Source organism: Tetrao urogallus, assembly GCF_951394365.1.
Source record: "Tetrao urogallus genome assembly, chromosome: 20".
Taxonomy (NCBI): Eukaryota; Metazoa; Chordata; class Aves; order Galliformes; family Phasianidae; genus Tetrao; species Tetrao urogallus.
Window position 1 is genome coordinate 1,969,456 of NC_136833.1, and position 27,174 is coordinate 1,996,629.

The 27,174-nt window shown below is 42.6% G+C and overlaps 1 protein-coding gene across 2 annotated transcripts in view; it reads right to left on the reverse strand.

The window, feature by feature from the left end:
- AUTS2 (activator of transcription and developmental regulator AUTS2) overlaps nt 1–27,174 on the reverse strand; it is a gene marked incomplete at both ends in the record, with an annotated part of 659,789 nt that overhangs the window by 360,728 nt on the left and 271,887 nt on the right. For both annotated transcript variants that reach the window (XM_079545344.1, XM_079545343.1), the window contains 2 exons: nt 14,776–14,811; nt 22,577–22,678. In XM_079545344.1, coding sequence (XP_079401470.1) covers nt 14,776–14,811; nt 22,577–22,678 — 138 coding nt within the window. The remainder of the gene's footprint in view (nt 1–14,775; nt 14,812–22,576; nt 22,679–27,174) is intronic.

The window sequence follows — 27,174 nt, forward strand, 5'->3', positions numbered from 1 at the left end:
CAAATTGCAGCCATTTTCATCAGGCTGCTGTGCATCACGTAAACATACCACAAGGATGATGCGTACGAGAGAACACAACTCTTTTTTTACATCGAAGTTGCAAAGTGTGTACGTTACTGACAACATTTTACAGCAGCCATTTTTCCAGATGGGTAAAAGAACTGATACGTCCAAGGCCACTGCAATTTCCAAAGCACTTAAATTAAACCCCCTGTATTCAGGAAAGCAGTGAAGCACATGCTTTAAAGTGAAGCACGCACTTAAATCCTATTGACTTCAGTTATGCATGTGTGCTTACACGCTCTCCTGAACAGAATGGATGTAAGCATGTGTTTAAACTTGAACCTGTGCTTTGCTGAGATGAGACTGTGAAGAGAGGAGAGTGAAATTTAAACTGCTGTGAGAAATGCCACTTTTATCACTAAGCAACAAGGCCTTTCCACCAGTGGAGAATGCATGGAGGTGTTCTGGGAAAAAATAAAAAATGAAAGAGAAGATCCACATGGCAGTGCTTTTCTTTTCCCTCAACACAAAGTGAGAAATGGAAGGAAAAAAAAAGGGAAAAGAAAAAAAAAAAAAGGAGAAGTCAGGAGAATCGAATGCTATTATATAAACTATACAAATCTTCATTCACACATGGAAACACTGACCATCTTGGCACTGAGGCCAGGATGGATGCTAACTTCATAAACTGCTGTTGCACACTGCAATGTCCCCACTGGCTGTTCCTGCTCCCCTGCTGGAGGCGACGACATGCACAGCACAGCCAGCAGAAGGGATGATGTCAGTACACCTTCATCTACCACTGACAAAAACGATCACCTGAGCTTTGGAAAGCAGAAGTCCTCAGCTGTGCTTAAACCCATTCAAAGCTGACTGTTGAAGTAAGTGCAGGAGCACCCCGTGGTAGAGGCAGGAACATCCAGACAGTGAGAATATGTCCTAAATGTTTGTATTTTATGTATACCACATATTCATATACATAAACTATGTATCTGTATAAACTCCTAGAGCAAACCAAGCAAAAAATAAACCAACAGCAACCAAGAAGTACTTTCCTAGGAGGTTATATGGAAAAACACAATCTGTGAAGCACGTCAGACATTAAATCTACCTACTTCTCTCTTACCTGCTACAAAGACAGACTGGAGAAACGGAACTACAGACACTGGTCACAGAGCTGCACAATTTGTCTACGGCATCCTAGGCCTTTCTGCACCATCCACACAATGTCTAATGAGATGGGCAGCAATGTGGAATGGCTTCTGATTGGTCACATCTCTTAGTTACGCATCTTTTCTACTCCAACACTTTACTTCTTCCATCTTACACTTCAAAATTAACTTCAGTTGTAAGCTTTGAGACAAAGGACAGTTTATGTACATGTATAGAATCTAAGGAGAGAAACAGCTTCTCACTGAGACCCTTCCAGAGTGCCAAAACAGAAATCATGGTACTACAGAAAAACTTAAACCAAAATGCCTTGCACTTCACCCCCCAAATCCCCTCCCTGTTTCAACCATGCCACGTTCATGATGCAGAAAAACGTTTTTTCCAGTGTATGTACAAAAACCTCATGAAACAAAGGGTGATCAAATTAAACCAAGTCACTTTGACTCAGAGAAGTATGGGCCTTAAAAATAGGCATTTATTAAGTGACTGAATTTCTAAGGGGTGCCTCTCTTGGTTGTATAAATATCCAACGCCGAATAAATCTAGAAAGCATCCTGGAGAAAATATTGACATAGCATACCATCTGATAGCACTGCAAAGAAGCAATCAGAGCAGAGTACAGCAATAAATTAAAATTAAGAAGTTATATATCCAAACCAGACTAAAAGTAATTTTGTGAGTCAGCAGTAAAAAGTTAAATAAACACTAATTTAACGCATTTTAGATGTGGCAGTCAGTGGATGAAATATTTTACGGCTTTCTAGCTATGCGAACACAGTCAGGGGACACAGCAATTGAAAAGAGCAAGAAGGGAAAAAGATATTCTCCTAAGTATGTCAGAAAGCATAAACACAGAAGCAGAGGAGAGAAAGAGACGTCAGGGAAGCTGTTTGCAACGGAAAGCTGCAAAAGGGAATTTTGACGCAGTGACCCCCAACCTAATGGCCACGACCTGTTTTTACCATGCTGTCTTCCTCTATTTTGAGGCAGCACAATCATCCTTTCATAGGAAACGAGCATTTTGCATTCCTCTGGGGTGTGCATGGAAAGGAAGTGGTTAACTCCTCCAAAGAGGTATTCTATATCAGAAGCATTTCCAGGCAGTGAGGAAGGGAGAGAAAGCTGGGAGAAATAGAGCAGCAGTGGGAATTCTGGAGACCACTGCCTCTACCAAACCCTAGGTTTCCATCTCTCACACACACATCCATGCCAACATCACACAGAGGGCTCCATTCACACAGGTTCCTAGAAAGCACCTGGAAACTTTTAGGAAACAAGGCTAACAACAGCACAAGAATACCAAGATTAATTTCATATGTTAAACTGCACACACAAGTGAGCTGGTGACAGCATGAGTAACGCAGATATCTCAGATGCTGTTTGAAGTTTTCTCTACCTTTTCAAACAAGTCACAGCAGGAATGGAGTCCCTTCAAACTTACCTTCAGGTAAGCAGTTGAGATGATGCTTTCAAGAAATAATGAGGACTTAATTGTTATCACACTTCAGGCATTTGGACTGCAGATAGGCAAGAAAAAAAGACTTCATGGTGGAGCTGAGAAATGAACGAGGAGCAAATTCATAGCAGGTTTATGAAAATCAGACAATGATAGCAAAGCAGATGAAAGAAGAAAGAAAACACTACAAACTAAAGGACAGAAGTGAAAGCAAGAAGCAGTGACTAATGACTACACAACCACAAAGGTAATGAACTTGGGCTCTGACTCTGAAAGGTGCCAAAGCAAGTTACTTCAGTGAACTCCTTCCCAAAGGCAGGCACACATTTGATAGAACTGGTCAACTCAACAACAGTGCTCTCTGAAACACTGCTTTAAATAGAGGAGGACATGTGGACATGGGTGGTTTTCTGGTGATGTACAACAAAACTTCTGCTGGTTCAGTTGGAATAAAGTCCTTCAAAGCTGTGAAGCAGTCGGCAGGAAGGGACAGGGTGAATGGGCTAAGAGGACTCTTGACATTAACTCAAAATGATGTTGTCCTTCTGCTTACTGTTTCTGTACCACAGATCATTTATATAAACAAAGCTTACTTGAAAAAAAAACAAAAACCAAAACCTAAAAAGCAGCAAATTACTGGGAAACAATGGGCAAACGAATGCTAGGAACAAATGAGGAAAGCTATTAAGAATCGGAGGGAATGACAAGGAGCACGAAGAGAGGTTGTGTTCCTTGTCCTTCACTGTGGTCAAGGGTGCTTCTACCACAGAAGAAAACAGCGTCATCAGGTGGCACTGTGTGACAACCTCAGAGGGCCTTCAAGGGAGATGCTCTGCTCTGGCATCACATACAGGATATTTCTTTTTTTAAAATAAATAAATAAATAAATAAATTTGCATCAGCTCAGATGGGAAAAAGCGTGGCAAATAAAAGAAGAGAGGACTGAATTAATATTCATAAGTGACATACCGGAAAAGTGAGGGGGAGCTTGGGAAAGGAAATGAGAAAGAGCCATCGGAACTGATGACCCCCTGCAAAACAGGCTCAGCTCCCAGGCAAGAATTGCCATGTCCTTTTCCACACCTACAGTACAAATCTCTGCTTTGAACAGCTTTTGGATTCCCCACTCCAGAGCACTCCGGGGAGGAAACTGTTTTGGCTGAAGTTTGGCAGGAGCAGGTGGCATTCACCAGCTGCAAGTAATTTTGCTCTTGTTGGCATCACAGCAGTTCTTGGACTTCTCACAGTTTGTGTTCAGTGGGGAACAGGATTGGGGAGGGAGCAAACAAGTCCTCGGTGGTGTTTAACAGCATCCTAGGCTTCACGGCTGGCTCTTCCAAGCTGGCAGCCCTAAGCAGACAGCAGAAGACACAGTGCTTACAGGAGGCACCTGCATGAATTTGCCAGCACGGGGTTCAGGTTTGCTCGTGTCTTTTTGTTCTCTGCTGTAAAAAGCACACTGCCTCCGACACAGCTGCCACTCCAAGGTGGAAACAGTCCTGCAAGCCAGATGTTAACATTGCAGGGAGACAGGAAGAGAGAAGAAGAGGGTGGCTTACCAGCAGGTGTAAGTGATCTTTCTGCAGATGGACTAGCATCAGGGCCTCTCGCAGAGCCCCAGAACACATTCCTTTCCCCAGCATCTGTGCTGCCAGCTCTCCAGCATGCACACACTGTACAGAAATAGGGTCTGCACTTTGAAGATTTCAGAGGCTACTGCTCCTACAAATAACTTCAATTATTACTTTTATTTTATCAAAGAAAAAGCGGAATCTGGATACTTAAGTGTGTCGATTCTATTAAACTGTTTGCCTGGATTTAATGACTTCCATCTTCAGAAGCCATCTGAGAAATACTAAGATAAGCACTGGAGTAGGGGAAGAGGAGGCAATTCTTTTCTCCATTTCTCATGTGTGCACATTGCAGCAGAGGGAAGTGGAAATTCAAAGAGCATCTCTTCTAGGGGAATTTCTCACGTGTTCTAAAAATCTTAACCCCCCTCTTTTCTTGCTACATTCTCTTTCAGTTGTGCAGCATGAAAACCCTTCCGTTTGGCTTCAGGAATGATTTACTGAAACTAAATCACAGTCTTGCTGCATTCACTGATATGCCCAACAATCCAGACTCTCACTGGGAAGGTTTCTTTGGTTCCAACAGGCACAGTGTCATCCTGTACTACAGCACTGCCACCCCAGACACGAACTGCTCTCTCTGAACCAGCCTGGCACACACTTCCACAGGGCACGACAGCCATTTCTTTGCTCCAAGCTTGTCTTTCATCACCATCCCTGACAGACACATCCTGCTTGGCAAAGATTAGCACTTTGCTAATGAAGTTAGCTCAAGATCTTCTATTATAGCTGGTGCCTATTCCAATGCTTAATCTCTTTTCATCTCCTAAGGTAGGCCAAACAGCCAATGCTATTAATAATAAAATGTTTTATTGCAGTAATAGCTAGAAATCTACAGTCTAGTACAAAGCTACCACACAGATGTGCAGGTAGGCACCGTCTGTGCTGAACAGCATGTTATGAAGTTCACTGAATAAACAACAAAATAGATCCATTACTTTCTCTTCACTCACAAATGACTATCACTTCCCTTTCCTATTAAGGGTGATGCTACTTAAAATGGGCTACCATGCTGCTTTGATACGCCAACCATGACTTTGTACCAAAACCATCTCCAGTAATGCAAAGAAATCTTCCAGAAACCCTCTAGCACTGCAGGGAATGGTTGCCATCTTCTAGCAAAGCAAGACAGCAGACTCTTCGGTAATGAAAGCAGCACTGATCTGATTGCACGAGTCGAAGGAGTCCTCATCACAATGCAGGATGGCTCGAAACAATAGCGTTTGCTAGAATGAATGGTGGATGTGGCACCACATCTCTCTGTGGGAGGGGCAGCTCAGAACATCAAGTGCAATGAGGTTCCAGGAGGTGAATAAGCTACTGCAGCTGAATGCACATTAACCCTCAGGAGTAGTAAAGAAGAAAACAACTGCCCTGATCTTTTTTTTCCCTTTTTTCTTTCAAATCAGCCTCACCATTATTAAAGGAAAAGATGCAAAAAATTCCTCACTTCCTAACAGTCTGAGAGCAACAATAATCTAATAAAGCTTTTCCTATGGACAAAGTACCTCAAAATACATATTTATAACAAACCATTACAGCACGCATCACAACTTTACAAGCCTTCATCTAATTACTTCCACTGAAGCAAACACACATCGCCCTGCTCCCCCCGCCACACGCACAGCCTCACCGAGCACCAAGCCTTCAGCAACCTTTCTCTGATGGACACATTTTTTTTCAGGAAATGACACAGTGACATAGGTAAAAGGTGATTTGGATAGACTGCTGTGTCACAAATTGTCAGGATCTGATTTAAAGACCTTGCCTTTGTCAAGAAAGACAGTTGGGTGTCTGCTTTAAAGAAGTACTGGGAATATTTTCATCAAAGGTTTGAATTGAAAAACAGTGGGAGGTAAATATCTGAGATGTTGCCAAGAAAGACCGCTATATCCGTGCAATTACCATTAACAGGGGACAGCAGTGGTTCAATGAAGTAATTCAATCTGGTGTCCTACATTTTATCAGACAGCAATTCTGAGTTCTGACATAAAAGGCTGAGAAAGAGAATTGGACTCTATTCTGTGAAATTTAGCCTTAATTCTTGCAATCAGCAGATGTGTTCTCTACTTCAGGTACCACCCTACCATCCCTCCAAGTGACTCAAAAGAAGAATATACTCGCATTCACCGTAACACTAACCATTCACATAGGATCAGTTCATACTCCGGATAGGTTTTAGAATGGAATGCATGCAATAAGAGGTGAGAGCTTTCCCTACTGAAGCTACACCAGCATTTCATTACTTCTAAGTTTAGCAGGAAGAAAAAAGACCTATTGTTTAAAAGATGAAATAGTACGATGTACTCTGAATTGCTACATGTATTTTTTCCAAAACATAAGAAAGAGAGGGAGAAAGTAATTTTTTTTACCCAGAAAATGACCAAATGAGACGACCGGGGAAGTTCACATCAAAATAACACCATCATACAGTTTCGCCTCATTAATCCTGCCATACCTACACAAATAAGCCTACTTTCAGAGAATCTTTAGCACTATCTTTCTCCAGAGTAACCTCTTTGGTTAGCCACATGACCGTGCTGGTGATTTCTAAGCAAACAATACCACCAAACACACAACAAACAATCATAGCAGCAGATGCTTTGCCTCACAAATAGTCCAGCATTGCTCCTTCCTCTTGGGTTAAAAAAATACCACCATGCATAATGAGCAAACCAGAACTTTTCATGAAATGATATGAATCCCCTCTAGAGACCCAACTCTACCTTTCCCAAATATAAAACTTACAACACATACATTCAATGCTATTGAACATCTTCCTTAACGATATGAAACTGAGACCCCTTGAAAGATGGAGGCTTTGTATATGACAGCTTAACTGCTTGCAATCAACCTAATTTGCAGTACGATGACCTGAAATGAGTTTAAAAGCACCATAATGCATGTTTAGCAATCAGTGAGGCAATTCTTTATTATTCAGGTTCACAATTTGTGTCACATGTTATGGGAAAGAGAAAAAAGGGAAATAGGAAATAATAATTCTTTTGTTTCACAAGAGCCAATGAGCAAAAAAATATACTTCCATGAGGCCAACGGCAAAAAGTAATAAAGATGAGCTATGTGTAACAGGGGGCATTAGAGACCAAATCTAGACTGACAGCAAATCTTAGTCTTTCTGCTCCTTATCTAAATCTTATAATCTCCAGAAGCGGAAATTATAAAATTAAAAATTTGCCTACGAAAGATCATGACATGACTTCTGTTAATTGATTTTCGTTGAAGATTGTCTAAAATGATTAAGTTCAGCTGAAATACGATCAAAAATACATACAGACTATGCCCCAAGGTTCTGGAACTGTAAACGAAGCTACTTGCCAACCATTGTGGCACTCCTCTCTCTTCTGCTGATGCCAGAAGTTAGAGACCCTTCTGGTAAATAACAGAATGGCAGATTCAAATACATAAATGTTTGAACTTCCTTCTTTCCTTTCCCTAAGACACCTCTATTCTTCACATTTATTATCTGTGGACCCCGCTGAGGCAAGAGAACTGTACAGAGAAGCAGAAGGAAAAGGGGCTGACATGCCCTGAGTGTTTGGTGAAGAAATAGAAGAGAACTACGTGTAACGCCATGCCAGAAAAAAAATCCACAGGAACCACACAACAGGGTAAAACTGAGACAAAGATACGAGGCAGAAAGATTGCTCAATTCTAACAACTCAAGTAGGAGTGGATTTGGGCAAGGAGGAAAGACAAGGCCGCCCAGAAGTACACTTTAACTCAGCACTGCTCAGTTGAAAGTGGTAACTCCTTGCATCCACCAGCTCCTGATGTATTTGGGGTTTGTCCAAAGGAAATTAATCCATGCACTGTCCAGACAGAGGATGAAAATCAGTGTTTCAGCAATGAGGGAATAAACCTGACGGTGCAGAAATCTGACCTCAGTTCTGTGTAGTTGGGTAAGAAACAAATGCTGTGCCTCTGCTTTCCCCTTTTGTTTAAGTTTTGGACGCTACCACCCGACACAAAGAACTGTAAGGATCGATATTTTTAAATGCAAAACATGTTATCCAAGTGCCCTGAGCATGCAATAGGGCAGATTTCCAAAGTTAATGAGAAAATACCACAAAGAAGATCTGCAAAAGTAATAAGACTGCCATCTCTGGTCATAACAGATCTGAGTACAGACCTTTCTTGAGTGAATTCCAACCCAGGTAACGCATTCTTTTTGCCCAAACGATTCTCAAATACTGAGTTAATAACATGTTTCTCTCAACCTTTAGAAAAATACACAATTTTTTTCTCCAAAAATAGTTGTTACGCTCCAGCTATTCTCATTCTGATTAGTAGGTTGCTAGAAATATACCTATGTCTGCTTTTACTGTTCTTTTTGCTTTGATGGTCATATCATTAGTAAACTCTTTAACGAGTCTCAGCTGTCCCTAGGAACAGCATTTTACAAATGCTAACATTAACAGACCTGGGGTAGACTTTATTACCTGTAATGTTTTTATTTGGCAGTGATGATGCCTCCCTTACAGCAGCTGCTACAGTGCACACTATTTTCAGTGGCTCCTGGAATGATAACACCTAACGTATTTCAGATAAAGAAACACCAATGTTTTCAGGTCTCACTGCTCCACTGAGGTCTGCAAACGCTAACAGGCAATGCTCAAAGACACAGATTTCTACTTGGAATTTTGATCACTTCCCTTGAACTTACTATCCGAAGATTCAGAACCTCTGTTTTCAGTTTCCCTTCTCCAAAGAAAGAGCATGCAGAGATTTTAAAGTGAAGCCAACATGGCTTTCAGTATACCTTTTGCAATAATACTTGGTAAAACTAATTATAGTGAGAAAACCGGATATAATTCATTACCCTACTAAGCAAATTAGGATTTGTTAACAATGATTTATAGTGCCAAAAGCAGGATAACAAGGATTGTCTTTTCAACTGTATTCACAGAGGATGTGACAGCTTATTAAGTGTGGTGCATCCAAACAGACTGCTGTTGTTGTGCTACTGTAGACCTCACAGCATTTCAGACATATAAACACTTCAGCAAAACACATTTGAATGTTTGCTTTCTAAAACTGAGCACTAAAGGTAGCGAGTAACACAGCCTACTTACAAAAACAACTTTTTTTTCCTTCTTTTTACCAACATCACTGAGCACATGAAGCGTGCCAAGTATTACATTCCTCCCATTACAACAGACATCTGAATTTTTCCAGTCTATTTCAGGTCATCCTTGTTCCTTTCCTGTGGAAGCCAATGGGTCTTGAAGTAACCTCCTAAAGCTGAGTCTTTCAGCACACTCCCACCTAAAAAGAGTCAATACTGTCACAAATTTGACCCCTTCCAGAAACCAGAATATTGGCAGAGACTCTACTTAGGATTGCAGCCACGGCATAAGGACCAGGCAATGAAGGAAAACTGACTAGAGTTAAGGGCTATAAGTGAGAATGAGAGCCCAGAGCATGTTCTGGTACAAATAGTGTCAGATTGCTCCTGTAGGTTAGACCTAGGGTGAAAACCAGTCTTCCTGCATGGTGAAATAGTTGGCCTTATCTAGGCCAGCTACTGGCTCTCCATCTTCACTCTCCTAATACTGCTGGTGCTCCACTTGGGATGAGTTTTAGAGCTGTGAGTGGTGCAATGCAACATTACACAACACAGCATCCCAGCGGCAGGCAGCAACTACACAAACATCTGCTGAACCGAACCCACTCAGGGCCAAACTGGATAGCACAACTGATTAGCTGGAGCCTTTGGGAGTATGCTCACAATTTATGTTTGTCTGAGTCACCAGCCCGTGTGCACATCACTGTTCTCTTTTTTCTTCCTTATTTTTAAGGTGGAACAAGATCATTACTGGGTAAAGAAATGGCACTTGGTGCTTATTTCTCCCTTCCAACCTCCCAGACTTGTTTCTGTCATCAGCTTGTTACAGAATGCTAATCAATTCTGAAAATCCACACAGTGCTTTTTTTGATGGGGGGGAACTGCTAGCACACACACACACACACAAAAACACACACAAAAACCCACCATCAGCACCAACTGAAAACAAAGGAACCAGAAAATGAACCTGTCTTTGGTTGTTCCTAACAATCCCGGGAGCTGGACTTGTCATTCAGAAATAAAACATGAAGCCATTTCAATTTTTATTTCTGTTCCGTTTTGTGATGCAAACCAATAAACCATCTGTACCTTTTAACGTGAGATTGGCTGGAAGGAAGATACAGAAAGCAAGCTAGCAAAAACCATTTTCTTTAGCCAGGTAAGAGAAAAAGCTTTCAGTTATTACTCAAACTCCCATCATATTCTAAAACGTCTCCCTCAGCCTTTTAAAATGACAGACAGCTGAACAATGTTAATAATTCAAACAACACAAATTCAAGTCACTTTGCTAAAGCGAGAAAGTTTTTTTTCCTAAAATCCTAGCTACTCTCAAACTATCTTATGGCACTTCTCAATGAGATGTAACCCACCTCATCATCTATCTCTGAGTAGAGATGATGATGATTTGCAATGCAAAAAAATCAAAGACAAGTGGGAGGTTCTCCAGGAAGTGTTTAGTTACGATTTCTTAGGGTGCACCTATATTTACAGTATGTCCAAATATTATTTCTTGTGGAAGAAGCAGAAGATAGGTTGTCATTAGCTGAAGAAAACAAGCAAGTAGACGTGCTCACAACTCCTCAACAACTTTGCATCATTAGCACTCATTCATAGGTTACTCACACATGTCCCACTCTGCTGATAGCACCTAATTAGAAAGCCTATTTAATCAATGGCAGTTCTGATCGTGCCAGTCAGGCATGAGTTAGGCTGAATCATTTAATGCAGATTCCCAACCCTGACTATTGACTTCATAGTGAATATGGGTTATCAAAGCAGACTGTGTGAATGCCCTGCCATTCCCAGAGCATGCATCTTTTTCCTATTTTGTTTTTTTAAGAAACACTAACACAAAGGCAACAAGAGCATAAGAATCAGCCTCCATCTTTCCCATGCAAAAATTTATCTAATTACAGCATAACACTACGTCAGATTATAGCTTTGCCACAACTACTAGAAGTGCAGCACGAATTACTAGATGGAATTATCATATAGATATCAGAAAAATACTTTCCTATCACTAAAAAGTGTCGGATATGTAAACATTTTCTCAAGCAGGGATATCAGGAGACCCTCTGTAGCGTTAAAAGGGCCCATAAGCAATTTCTGCTTTAGTGTGACACGCACAGCAAACACATACATTGTGCACACGAGTTTCTATCAAAACCAAGTGCCCAGCATAAGCACAGGTTCCTAGCCTCACAAGAATTACTTCCACTCTGTACACGTTAGGTAATGTGTTCTACATAAACCAACCCTTCACCCTCACCAAAAACTGGGGGAGAAAACCTCATCTCCCGGAATGAACAACTGTCCCTTCCTGCCCTCATTACACACAATTACATACAGAACAACGTAGATGCAGTGTTGGTGGCTCACCAATTACGTACCTCTCACTTCAGCCACCCTAAGGTAAATCCTGCTTCCATGAACGAATCAGAGCAAAATCAGCAACATCAAGTATTAGATACCGAGTATTCCCCAAGATATCAAAAAACCCCCAAGAACAGAAAGTAATGAACTATTCTTTGTTTTTACATTTCCATGTAAACGCACCGCTTTTCTAATTATGCTGCATGCCTAAGTTGACACAAAGGATACTTACTGCTTATTCCAAAATCAACAAGCAACTAATAGGAAAGTACAAACCTTGATTCGTTCAAGCTTTAAAAAGTAACACAGAAATGACAGGAAAGACAGCAATAGTCCATTAATGGAGGGACCATTCTCCATCAATACCGGCAATAGGTTTCACCATCTCAGTCTGCTATCCTGGGCACTAATTAGAGAGCAGGTGATTTTCTCCACAAAGGCATCTATTGGTGGAGATGCACACTGCTAACAAGAAACCAATACTACTGGAGAAGAGATGGGAGACCGAGGAGGACAAAAACAATAATGAACCCTGATGATTAAAGTACAGATGAAACACCATCCCATTAATACTTGGACAGAACAGCAACCCGTACCTCTGTGTTCATTCATTTCAGAGTAAAACCTGCCTCCACCTGGGATCCAGCTGGAGAAGACGCTTCCAGACAGTCGATCATCAGTCCATTTCAACTTACCTGGTTGCCTATGCTCCCTGTGGTGCCCACAGTATGCAACATTCTGTGCTCCAAAGTACAGCGTATATTGATCAGTAATTTCCATGGGGAAAAGCTTTATTATTATTATCTATTAAGCTACAAACTATTGTGGTCCTATTTGAGACCAACAGCCCTTGTTTTGATGTTCCAGATTAACACTAAACAGCAAAACTAACAGCCTTCTCCAGTTAAAAGCTCTGAGAAGGATTCAATTCAAATATTCTTTCCGCACTTTGATAATACAATAATTACACTGATCAGAAACACATGCTCAGTGGATCATTCTGGAGCATTTTTCTCATTGTCTGGTACCACAAAACACATCTGGGTTTTATTTGTCTCATGTAAGTTAATAAGAGTACGGGCTTTTTTTTTTTTTTTTTTTTTTTTTAAACAATAAGCAAGATAATCCTGAAAACAATTTTTTTCAAAACAAGAAGAGGAGGAAACAACTCTGAGTTTCATCCCAAACTGGGTAACTGTAAAAACAGCTTTCTATGGGAGTTATTTCACTATCAGGCTATCAGAGAAGAAGGAAAAATAAAGTTACAAGAATCATATTACAATGACTCTACGTACAAAAGTATCTCATGTCAATGGAACCCAAGACAGGATGCCTCCCTGATCTGCTCAGATCTGAATCAGAACAATGCAAAGTGCCAATATGTTGGCATGAGAAGATGCTAAGCTCCTTCTTGTTACTCAGCTCCCCACTTGGTAGAATTGGAAACTTTCAAGCTTATAGCTGGAGCATAGGGGATGTTGACACCTTCCAGATTTTCACTTTACTGGACCAACCCACAGGCAGTATGGTGCAGGGAACAGCAGATGGCTTTTCTTCTGTTACCTCTGCTTCCTAAATACGAAGTGGAACATTGTTCTTAAACCATGCATATTCAGCTCTCGCTATAAGGAGAAAAAGGTTTATTTATATATGTTAAAGCCTTTCATCCCACATTATATTTCTCCCATTCCAGAGCATCTCTGTGTATGTTCATATGATTTGAATTTCAAGCGCCCAAAGGAAAGCAATTTAATCTTAAGTACGGAGTTTCAGTTTTAATCTTAATGCAAGATACATGTTGAGATGTTTGATACTCTTCTTGCTTTCATTTCCTCCCTTTTAAAAAGACATAACACAGAACAGGGAAAGTACTGGGGAAAAAAAAAAAAAAAAAAACTGTTTTTTTCCTGTTTCACGTTTTACCTTACGCAGATTAAGGCTTTAGTCTAATTAGAAGAGCTACCACAAACCTTTTCCAGCTGATAACGCTCTCTTCAGGCCTTACCACTGGCAGAAGACAGAACATTTGGTCTGTGCTGAAGTCCAGTGTGACCCCAGCAGGACATGTCATTTCTCCATGTATTAAGCAATTCCTGTGCTTGCACTTTACACTTTACACGTGAAGTCATGCATTACACAGCTCAATCCCACATCTTTCTTACAGGATCACAGACCTCTGTGAAAAAAGGCCAAACTCATGCTGTGTTCTAATGGGAGACAATTACACTCTGGGAAACTAAAAAGAGAGCAACAAAGTTTTTTTTTTCATCATGTAATTGAACACTACACAGTTTTCTTTTCCCAGAGCTTGATGAAAAGATAGAAGCCGTCTTTGATTACACTTTTAAATACGCAGAACAATGCTATGGAGAAAGTCTCACTGCATGTTACCCACCTGTTTTTGGACATACATAATGTCCTACTTCTCCTACAGATGTAACACCGAGGTAAAAGGGACATGCTTGGAGAATGCAGTGCAAAAGTTAGAGAGGGTACGAGCAATTTAAATACAAATCTTAGAGGAAAACAAACTGTGCACTGAATTGACTGCAAAACATTTCTTACTCCCAAAACTTATCTGCATGTAAAAGGTCTGTTGATAAACTTGGGAATAAAAACATGGAAAACTGTAAGTACGGACTGTTAAATCAACAAACAGACATGCATATAAACAACAAAATAGACACAGTGATCAATTATCAATCCAGTCGGGGTTCGATCCTCTTCTCATGACATCAAATGTATTGGTACAGGGGGAATCAAGCCAGCCATCCTGGATTAGAGAGCTGGTCTGACCATGGTTCGTTTTATTTGCTATAATTGTGTAAATTAAATATTTTTGGAATTTATATAGCAACTGGTTAGCACAGGAAAACATCCATCTCCACGTCTGCTATATTACTTATCCGTGGAGGAAGAAATAGAAAAAGCCAAGTTAACCTAGTGGGCAGACAGAGATAGGTTATTTACGCTCATTTCCACATAGTAAGGCACTTTCATTTCAGGAGTAATGCTATGCTGTTCAGAGACTTGTGTTAAAGTTGAGATACACTTACAAAGTAGCCTGTTCCCAAGCTGGAAGGAGCTGAGCTCTGCAATAAAACACAAAGACAAAGTGGAAAGTCAGTGATGGTTTTTAACACGTTCCAATCCACACAGCTCATTACCAGCCCTCTCCAATCTTTTCATCACTACATCACAGCACCAATGTGCTGCCCCTTGTCATCTGCTACTGAAACAAACACCGTGTTGCTTAATTTTTCCCTTTACATCTCTCAACAACTCTGAGATGGTAACGTGCTATTTACTGAATTCCAAGCTTCTGCGGTGGACGTAATTGCCAATTTATTTGACAGGCAGCTGGGTAATGAATTAATGATGGCATTTCGCCCTGCACTGAGACTAAACAGACACTCATCAACCAGCCTCCCTGACATGCTGACATTCAATGCCCTGGACTCCAGCTACTCAGCTTTGTGGCCACAAAGGGGCAGGCGGGAGGGGGAAAAGAAAAAAAAAATAAAAAATAAAAAATGTAGGCTGACTTCAAAACAAAAAGCCCAGTGGGTTTAGATGACTTTTCCAGTGTATGACCTGTTTGCCAATTTATTCCCCAAAGGCCCTGGTTCGTACACACATACTGCTTCTCTAAAATGAGACGTTTTGTAAACATAATTAGTAGTCTGAAATGTAAAAGAACGCGTGGGCACAGAGAAGCTGCTTCAGTCCATGTACCATTTCCTGGAGAACAGTCACTACGATTTCCCACTTGGATGTCCACACTGTTAGACAAACCAAGGATTTAAAAAGAGAAGCAAAAATAAAGCAACTAAACCCTACAGTGTGAAACTGATTCCAAAACTCCAAACCGTAAGAATAATTTAAACCAGTATTACTAAATTGAAAAATAATCAAAAGGTTTAAATGCTTTAAAAAAAATAAAAATAGGCATCATGAAATTCATTTTAAGTGGGACGTGATCACAACCTCTACATTCACAGGAATTAAGGAGATAAAGGGTTTTGTTTCATTAGTTTTTCATCTCAGCAATGGGGATTACACAGCAGGTTCTCTTAGAGCCATGGTGAGAGACCGAAACATCTCAGGCCTAATCCAGGTCACTGCTGTTGTATTAAAGGGTGATCAGTTCCAACGCTCCGACCCCATCACCTGAAACGCTCTAAGCCAGGCTGGTCAACAGACAAGGAAGCAAAAGGCAGAGGGTAACTCTGAGGTGAGCAGCAGGAAGCTCAGAAGACCAACCTTCAGCTCCTGCAGCTCAGTCTGCATTGCAGCACTGTAATACAAATGCTCTTCCAGTGCTGCATGAGTTCTGCCATTACCAGTACCCAACCAGCCCCAGCCAAACGCTGGAAAGAAGCAGGATTTGCATCCCTGCCAGCCCTACCGCAGGGAACCCTGACAGCAACCCCCTCTACCTCTGATCTCCAAGTGAAGCGCTGACACAAAATGAAGCCAAACCCCACCCCCAAGGGGCTGACTCAGTCTTTTCACTGAACCCTGTGCAGCAGAAATAGTGCCAAGAAATTTTAAATTAACAGCCATACTCATTGCAAATAATCAGAATATTACCATGTGTGCACCAAAGCACTACTAAAATGAGAGGTTTACAGAGGTTATGTACGTACAGGGAAAGGCTCTTTGGTTTAAGCCATTAAAAGTTAAAGACGGAGCAGGAGAAAAGCATGAGGAATGGATGCCCCATCCCTGGAGGCATTCAAGGCCAGGCTGGATATGGCTCTGAGCAGCCTGGTCTGGTGGCTGGTGACCCTGCACATAGCAGAGGGTTGGAACTGCATGAGCACTGTGGTTCTCTTCAATCCTATGATTCTATGATTCTGGCAATCTTAGGGGTACCAACATTGCAGTATTAACAGACTCTGCTATGGAAATTTGGAATTCCCAGCACAGGGATGGGAACAGGTGGCCATGGGCAGTCAGGTAAGCACCACAGCACAGCCCTCACACGGCTGCCAAGTCCCCTCCAGGACTATGGGGTTTCAAGAGCCACTGCTGCCCACAGTTCTGTAACACCAGGTTGGAAGGGCTGCATGGATACTGAACAAGTCCCACTCTTTCACTCACAACTTACAAAACTTACTTCAAAGGCTGAACACTCCAAAGTTTGCATTCTGCATCTGTGTGCACTTTTTGTCTGCTTTTTATTCCAAGCTTTGGAGGAATCAAATATCAAAACACAACACACAAAACAAAGAAAAAAGGAATAAGCAAACAAAATGCTTCCCGCTGAATATTTCCATTCCTTCAAAAGCAACGCTGCAATGGCTATGAGAGGACAGCTGAAACGTAGCAGTCAAATGACTTTTGCTGAAAAGAAATAATTTGGAGCAATTTCAGGGAATTCGACTTTGCTTGATGGAAACACAGCCCTCCACAAATTGCATGCTGCATATGGACAGTACACTCTGCATACTCTGTTCAGTTTAAGTAGCTACAAAAGACCGTGTTGCACATGCATGAATGACTAAGTTGGCTGCGTTGTGAACTGTGTGCTGACAGAGCGCACGGGCTGAAGCAAGGGCTATGCAAGAAGGCAGCTTCTCACCTGGTTTTTTGACAACTCCCAATAGCGAAAGGATCCTACCACCCAGTGCCCAGCCTTGGTACCAACTGATGAATGTGATACTGTGTATGCAGCATCTTTACAAGACCATGCTGAGTCGTGATCCTGCACTGGATGGTTCTACATCTCTTACATAAATGCGCCTATAATAGAGGGAATGGTTTCACTTTCCCCCTTTGCAAAATCCAACATTAGGTTCAGCGTTTGATATTCACACAACCACCAGCAGAAGCCTGCACAGGGTGCCCATCAGCAAAACACAAGCCTCTTGCTTAAAATTAATACCATTTCAGTTTTGTTATTCTCCTTCAGCTCTTTTCTAATTATTTATTTCTTCTTTTTTAAAGAGAACAACTTTTGGCCCAGGAGCAAAAATGTAGTAACTCTCTCGTAAGCATTACTTTACTGTGTACCAATGAAAATTACATCCTTGAGGTCTTGGAAGGCACAGTTATACCCATTTTGCATATAGATTGTGCATTACTTGGGGAGCTGGGTGGGGAGGAAGGCTGTGTTGTATATATTTGTTCTGGCTATTGTTTATGCAGGTCCAACTGAATGAAGGAACAGTGGGTATCATTTCAATTTCTGATGTCAACATCAAATTACTTATTTAATTTCATGCCTGGCGAAGCATTGTATAGCTACACGAAGAATCATTTCACTTCATTTGTTATGCTGTGTTTTCTTGGCGATTGGCTTGCCTTCCAACTGACAGCTTTAATTACGACATGAATTTGATTGCACTGCCGAGGAATTAACATAATGCAACAAAGCATTTAAGCACCCAACCTTAGACACACAAACACACACATACACACCCTCACACACACACAAAGCAGCGGCAACTGCAGCTGATCAGCTTCTGGCACACACACACACAGCTTTGCTGGTGTTATCCCACTTTAGATACAGCCAAGATTACTGGGGATATTCTGGAGGAGGAGAAGCGCTCCGGATTTCAAAGCACATAACCCAAAGACTGTTTCTTAATTTATCTTTCTTTGGGCTTCAGACAAAGGTGGGAGGGAATGGGAGGCAGAGAATTGCACGTCTCGTACTGAGGCAGGAACCACGAGCCATCAAAAGTATCACACTGCTGGGTGCTGAGACCTTTCCTGCCTGCAGACAGCAGCAGAGCCATGGGCAGGGCACGCTGGGACTGACTCCTGCCTCAACACACCTCACTGGGACTTGTTCTAGAGGGTGAAGTACACAACACAGCAGATGCACACAGCTACACAACAGCAGGGAAATAGGAGCTGTATGGAAGGAATCTGCGAGCTCTGCTGTGACCCTTCATGCTGGTGAGAAATGGTGTCATCATTAAAAAAGAAGCACCGCAGTCCCACTTCCCATTCTGAGCTAGAGCAATATTCCAGACAGACAGATGCCAGCGCCGTTGCTGAGTTATTTCTCCCAGTGTGTGACTTCTTGTTCAGCAAAAAGAGGCCAGGATTCCATGCTGCTGCTGTCTATAGGAAGACCTGCACTGCCCATCTCCTTCAGGAACATATTTTTCAGTGCCCATCTTTTCCTGAGCATCCTCTCTCATCAGCAGCCTGCTCCCAGCAGTGCTGAGGACGCCTGGAACAGCCTGCACACCCTGTCCTCCCAGAGCACACTCGCACTGCCACTGCATCCCAAAATGATGAACAAGGTCCGTTTCGCAACCATCACATTTTTAACAGTACTAGCAATGAGCTGAGAGGCGTGCACAAGCTTCAGATCTGCGCCAGGTCAGGAACTGAGGGATGTGTGCCATAGAAATGAGTTCTTGGGTTTGATTTTGATTAGTGGGATGGTGGGCTGAATCCCCAAATACTCTGTGCGTTTACCATCTAGGTCTGATGCAATTCTCACATTTCCATCCAGTGATCTCTTGGCTGCTTGTAAAACACGGCTAAAAGGAACCTCATGCACTCCAAAGCAGGACAATTCAATTAAATACAAATACATACAGAAACAGGAAGAAAAACAAGTTGACTGAGCTCCAAGCTGTGGCAAAGCGCTGCCATCTTGTCTCCAAGCAAGATCTCAACAAAATGAATTCTACTACTGGCAAGATTTTGATGAGATTAAATTGACTGCAGCACCCTATATATAAAGCAGGAGCAGCTCTCCAATTTCTCCTTCAAGCCCCTGGAGCTACCTCTGCCCATAAAGGAAAAAACAAGTTGGCATTCCAAAAAATACAATATGGGGTAAAAAGGGTTTATGAAATGGGATTCAGACGAGGAGATGTATTAGGGGACTGGCAAATGCTTGCAAAGGAGCACTTGGGCAGTCGTTATCCCCAATCTAGCAGAGGTCAGCCTGCCTGCTAATTATGTTCTCTCGCAGAGGTGTGTGCAGATGTGTGCCTGTGCACACACGTGGGGGATGAAGAGAAAGGAGCCGATGGAAATCAGTTGCATTGCATTGTATCTGACAAGAACATAGGATATTCCCCTTCCTGCTCTCTGATGCTATTTCAAGCCTCATTATGGGAAAAGCCTCCTGTTTAACCTGGTCTTTCCACTGAATTATCTTCTTTTCATTTTTGACCACTTCTCTTGAAAACGCTGCAAATTACCTGCTTGGATCTCATTAGCCTGGAAAAGAGTCATCCCTCGTAAACACATTTTGCATCAATCTGTGTTACCCAAGGACTGTAGGTACATTTACAATATGCAAAGTTGAAAGATATCTGACAGGAGAGGGAACGAAGACACTGACATGTCAGTGTGTAACTGGATATTCATTATACTGTCTCCCTCGTTCTGCATCTGTCACTAAGCTATCACTTAGGCTCCACATTAAAGCTCACAAAGCTAACATTTCTGTTTCAACAGCTTACTTAAAACTAGGCATTTGAAAATTGATCATCCACCTAGACTATATGCTCTTCATTCATTATACATGTTTTCATGCAGTAGCCATCTTACAATGCTGTGGGGCAGCATCAGTGGAGATTCATCGTATTTCAAGTCCCAGCTTTGCTTTCTGACCTCAGGGCTAATCTGTCTGGAGTATTACCTTTTTTTCCCTTCAATTTTAAGCAGAATACACACTTGCTGTGCATTGTTTCTGAGCATTTTTAAAATCAGGATCTTCAGAGAGAGGTTGGTCTTCTGGCTGTACTTTTTATTCTGGATAACCATTTGTTGTAACCATTAGAACAACTCGTTTCTTCAAAAAAAAAAAATCAAAAAAAATCAAACATTTAACCTTATTAAGCTAATGATGCTTCTTGGTGCATACATGCACAGTTCAAGGTGGGCTCTCCCAAAACTAGATATGAAGCAAAATATGTCTTTGCATGGCCCTGCCAAATAAAGTAGGGTGTTTGTCTTCAGAAGAGAGAGGAATGCAGAACAGTATTTACTTTTCTTAATCAAAAGGGTCTGGGAGAGGCAGAAGGCCAACAAAGAACACCATACCTCCCAACAGCTTGTGAAATCTCAGCTGAACTGGCAACACCAGAACACAGAAAGATACGTTTGTACTGCAATCAGTTATCAAAGCATAAAGGAACTTTCTTATTAAGCAAAACGTAAATTATGCATAACTTTACTTTAAAATATATGTTTTCATACATATTTGAATAATGTTCCTTTTCAGCAACCTGTGAATCCCTGTGCCCTCTCTTGGGTGTAGCGCTAAGGAAGTTGTGTCTTTTCTCCCCTTCCTTTTAACCTGCCATAGTGCCAAGACAAACACAAACTACTGGAAGAGTATGAGAAGGGAAAAAAGGTGTTTAGAGGAAGGGGAATCGGGGCTCTGTGCTCACAGCCAGGCCTGGCACTGCACTGCTGAGAAGCTCCAGTAGAGCCTCAGAGCTCTCCATGCAGCACACTTGCAAGGGAGCAGTGAGATGAAATCAAAGCCAGCTTTGTAAGGAGTGGTGTGTTGTTTTGTTTTTTTTGCTAGAAGATGCTCTGCAGTTGTGAAGTTCATCTCTTCTAAGCTGCCACAGGGCTCAGAGCAAACTGGCAAAACTGACAGGCTGATGGTCAGCTGCCATTCACTGCTACCCATACTGAGCATTTACTCACTGCCTCCTCCATTCTCCTCTTCCAAGGGCAGCTCATAGCACTGAGGCTACCCTCACCTGGAAGCTATGAGAGCAGGATCTGAAGTGTGTAACTCGATGCACTCTTAAAGGATGGTTATAGCAGAAGAATGGGCCCCTAAAATAACGTGATAAAGGGATGAGGAAAGAGAGCACAACACATTTTAGACCTTCACTGAGAAAGCCAAGTGGCTGTTCCAGCAATACGCACAACTCAGCAAAAATGGCTAGCTGTATGCCTTCAGGCTTAAATTCACACAACAAAATGTATCCTTTACAAAGGTATTGCTTTTAATGTGTGCTCAATTCCATTTTATTGGATTGGCCTATACAGGACACCATCTGGTATCTGTCATCCAAATCTACATGGACATGCTATCAATAAAATCCCCATTTCCAAAATGTGGGTTAGTTAAAAGTAGGGCCAGATTGCTGGCTGATATAAATTAGTCTGACTGATGCAACTATGTTTTTACCAGCAAAGGATCTGACCTACAAAATCCCCACTTTAGATACTCTTTTGGGACAGAGGCTGTCTTTATATTCTCTGTTGCAAAGCATGTAAGCACAGAGGACGCAAAGCCATGAATAAAACACTCAAGGATTGCGATGGTACACATAATAAATAAGAATCTAATTGCAGCAACAAAAGATTTCTGTATTTATTCATATGTCAGAATAACTCACGCGTGTCATTCAGTGAATGGGCAGCATGCTTCACTGGAGAAAAGCATTCTCTGTAGAGCTGCCATCTTTAGGCAGAGCAATAAAGGCAGAGCTTATGCTATTGTTGGCCGTGTTATATCAGTTCATCAGATATAAGTTATACCAGAATCTCTAGACTTACTTTCCATAAAGACAGTATTTACCCCTGAAGAAATGCATTATATCCCTTCCCCAAACTGGGGCGAAAAGAGGCCATCTCACTTCTCAACTATGCAGAGTACTGTAACTTCATTAAGTGGCCTTCAATTATTTTTGAATGAATGTTTCCACAGTCAGACACTGTACCAAGCTTAATGAATTTGACTGAACTGGGACAGGTGACATAAGTTACTTCTTCCCCTTTCGCTCCTGAAAGCAAAGGGAATTTTAGCAACAAACCATCCCACAGACAAAATCCTGTTACAACTCAGGGCCCTCTGAAACTACACCAGGGTCAAGTAGAACAGCATTTGGCTGCAGGAGCTTTACTTACGTCACTGAGCCTTTCCCGAGAGCTACTTCGATGGAAACCTTTCGATTCCCCGCTGGCGCTTTCACTGTCACTGTCTCGGCAGCTGTTCTGACCTGGCTTGAGCTGCAAAAAAGATAGAAAACAGAGAAAGCAAGAGTTTAGCCTGGCTCAGGTAAGTCCCCTGCTCTTGGTGCACGACAGCTCCCAAACACGTTGAAGGAGGAAATCTGCACATCCCAAGGAGACCACAGAGTAGAACCATCATTTTGTGACCTTCTAGTTGTCTGAAGTTATTTATGCTGTAGAAGATGTTTTGTAAAGTTACCATCAGAGCAAAGAGCACCTGGGATCAATCCCTCCCTCTTTACAGCGTTGAGGATCTCAGATCAATGGAAATCTCCCAAGGGGATGGAACGGCCTTTGCTGCACTCATTCCTAACAACATTGCCTTGTACCATAAAACCTTCTTGGCTGACCTCAGTGTTCATAAAACACAGAACCATGGAATGGCCTGGATTGAAAAGGACCACAATGAGCATCCAGTTTCAACCCCCCTGCTATGCACAGGGTTGTCAAAAAACATGATCTATTTATCAACTATTGGATTGTTTTTGCTTTTCAAATCCTTTTTAACGAACATTACTGGCATGGCAACGCATTGAAAAACAAAAAAATAACGAGCTACATATTCCAGACAATTGAGAACACACCTGCATATTGTGCAGGCCAATGGCATTGTACTGAAATAAGCATCTCCCATACACGTACATTATACATAAGCCCACAATCACATACACATATATACTGCAAGAGGATGATATGCGACCTATATCTACTGCAATGCTGGCACTGTACCCCTTTCTTCTAACACATCTTTCCTTATATATTGCTAGCACTTTTTAAAAGCTAGCTTTAACCTTTTGAGTGCCTTGTTTGAACTGACTATGATAAAATTGTTTATTTTAGAGGTTAATGCTGACAAAAAGACAATTTCATAAATTTAGATTTAAAAGCACAAACTAGAACTGCTGGCAGCTGAAGCAAATGAGGAGAAAACATGCAGCGATGTTCCTAATGAGTTTATAAGGCAGCTATGATTGCATTCATAAAATAAACACTACCATATTTTGTAGTAATTTCTATTCAGACTGTACATGATTACAAGAACCACACTCATCTCCATTTCACAACTGGTGACCGAAAGTTCTTAACCCATGGATTTTCTCCACCATCCTTTCCCCACTTCTCTCTCTTCTCATTTCTTTCTGGTTCACCCACAAACACTCTGCACAAGCACACACAGAAATACACATTCTCTTTTAGAGGCTCAAGACACACGCTTCTGTCTTATATCCCAGCTACACACATCGCTCCTCTCCCTCACTACAGGAATACACTCAGGAATATCCTCACTCCAATGGTTACCATCAGTTTCTCACAATCACCGCAGCCAGTTTGGCAACAGCAAACTTCATATGTGGTCTGGTGCATGCAAAACTGCTTAACCTTCATCTCTTAGTCTCATTTGGTAAGAAAAAAAAACCAAACATGTTCAATGCTGAAAGCATAACTGCTTGATGCTCTTTCACATTACTCTCTCCAAGATGTGACTAAGGCTAAGACCTGCATGGCCTACAAGAGCTCTAAATCTTAACTGGGATTCTTGTGTCTTGGTTGCATGTTGCACCAGAAAACAACTCTATGGGTATCCTCTGGGGGCTTTTATTCCTGATCTTGTTTCTCTAATTTTAGAATCATAGAATCACTAAGGTTGGAAAAGACCTAAAAGATCACCCAGTCCAACCGTTCACCTATTCCCAATAGCTCCTACTAAACCATGTCCCTCAACGCAATATCCAGTCTTTCCTTGAACACCCCCAGGGTCGGTGATTCCACCACCTCCCTTGGCATCCATTCCAGTGCCTGACCACCCTTTCTGAAAAGTAATACTTCCTCATGTCCAGCCTGAATTTCCCCTGGCGTAGCTTGAAACCATTCCCCCTGGTCCTATCACTAATGACACGAGAGAAGAGGCCGACCCCCAGCTCACTACAACCTCCCTTCAGGAAGTTATAGAGAGCAGTGAGGTCTCCCCTGAGCCTCCTCTTCTCCAGGCTGAACATTCCCAGCTCCTTCAGCCTCTCCTCATATGGCCTGTGTTCCAGACCCCTCACCAGCTTCGTTGCCCTTCTTTGAACACGCTCCAGGGCCTCAATATCTTTCTTGCAGTGAGGGGCCCAAAACTGGACACAGTACTCGAGGTGCGGCCTGACGAGTGCTGAATATAGGGGAACAATCACCTCTCTGCTCCTGCTTGCAACACTGTTTCTGATGCAAGCCAGGATGCCATTGGCCTTCTTGGCCACCTGGGCACACTGTCGGCTCATGTTCAGCCGAGCATCAATCAATACCCCCAGGTCCGTTTCCTCTACGCAGTCCTCCAGCCACACCGCCCCAAGCCTGTAGCGTCGCCTGGGGTTGTTGTGGCCGAAGTGCAGGACCCGGCATTTGGCCTTGTTGAAACTCATCCCATTGGCTCCAGCCCAGCTCTCCAGCCTGTCCAGATCCCTCTGTAGGGCCTCGCTACCCCCAGGCAGATCCACGCTTCCAGCCAATTTGGTGTCATCTGCGAATTTACTGAGGGTGCACTCGATGCCCTCATCGAGGTCATCTATAAAGATATTGAAGAGGACAGGCCCCAGCACCGACCCCTGCGGAACACCACTCACGACCGGTCGCCAGCTGGATTTGACTCCATTCACCACCACTCTCTGCGCCCGGCCCTCCAGCCAGCTCCTTACCCAGCCAAGAGTGTACCCATCCAAGCCTCTGACTGCCAGCTTCTGCAGGAGAATGCTGTGGGAGACAGTGTCAAGGCTTTTTTGTGGCATCTTTTCAGCCATAGATATTAGGAGGAAGTTTTTTACACAGAGGGTGGTGAGGCACTGGAACAGGCTGCCCAAGGAGGCTGTGGATGCCCCATCCCTGCAGGCATTCAAGGCCAGGCTGGATGTGGCTCTGGGCAGCCTGGGCTGCTGGTTGGTGACCTGCACACAGCAGGGGTTGGAACTGGATGAGCACTGTGGTTCTTTTCAACCCAGGCCATTCTGTGGTTCTGATAGGTGTGATGACAGCACAGCAGGGTGATATTTCTTGACATTATCCAATAAAAAGCCAATTCACAGAATCATAGAGTCACAGGGACGGTGACTCCACCACCCTCCCTGGGCAGCCATTCCAGTGCCTGATCACTCTGAGAGAAAAAGCTTTTCCTCGTGTCCAACCTAAACCTCCTCTGCTACAACTTGCGGCCATTTCCTCAGGTCCTGTTTGTTGCCTGGGAGAAGAGGCCAAACCCCTCCTCATCACAGCCTCACCTCAGGAAGTTGCAGAGAGCAGTGAGGTCTCCCCTGAGCTCCTCTTCTCCAGACTGAACAATCCCAGCTCCCTCAGCCGCTCCTCGTAGGATCTGTGCTCCAGACCCTTCACCAGTTTCATTGCCCTTCTCTGCACATGCTCCAGGGCCTCAACATCTTTCCTGTAGTGAGGGTCCCAAAACTGGACACAGTACTGGAGGTGCAGCCTCACCAGAGCTGAATAGAGGGGGATGCTCACCTCCCTGCTCCTGCTGGCCACGCTATTTCTAATGCAGGCCAGGATACCACTGGCCCTCTTGGCCACCTGGGCACACTGCTGGCTCATGTTCAGCCAAGCATCAACCAACACCCCCAGGTCCTCCTCACAGACATCCAGCCACTCATCCCCAAGCCAATAGTGCTGCATGGGGATTCAGTCATACGGAAGTTAAGCCAGTGGGCATTTAGAGCTGCACAGTTCATGGTACAGCAGCAAAGTCATAACAGACACCCAGAACACTGAAGAAGCTGCAGGAAACTCAGCGAACTCACCCAAACCCTGCACCTCCTCCTTCTGCAGTGAGAAGGTCCAATGCCTGGCAAAGATTTAAACTGAGTAAAAAAAAAAAAAAAGAAAAGAAAAAAAAAAGGCAGTTTTGCTATTCTCTATCAGCCAGAAGAAAGGGCAAAGTACACAGAACTCAGATGAACAACTGAGTTGCAATGCATGAGCATAACTGCAAAAAAATAATAAAAAAAAAAGGCACAACAAAATGCACAGCTGTACTCTCAGCTCAAAGAAAACATAAGAACTTGAGCTATTTGTCAAACGTTTACAATTTAATAAATAAACAAAATATTCCACAGCTCAGCCAGAAAGCCTCAAGTAAAAACATTTTTATTTCAAATGGAATGGTTTATCAGACAGATCTAATAGATCTAGGTAATATTTTTGGAGGCGGTAGAGAGGATAACAAATTCAAGAAATTAATGCTCCATATATAACTCCCAGATTTTATCTGGGACCTCGAGGTGCTGTAATTATATGGTCCCAGGTTTAAAATTTAACCACCCAAAGGAAAATGGATCAAGTTTCCCTGACTCAGCCTTTTGTCAACAGCTGCTCAACGATGGTTTTTCCACTGCTGTTGTAATGAGGAAGAAAGAGGGGAGGAAGAGGAGAGGGAGGAGAAGAGACACAATAGGTGTCATTCTTCTGGAAACACCTCACAAGCATTAAGGGATACAACCAAGGTATCCAAA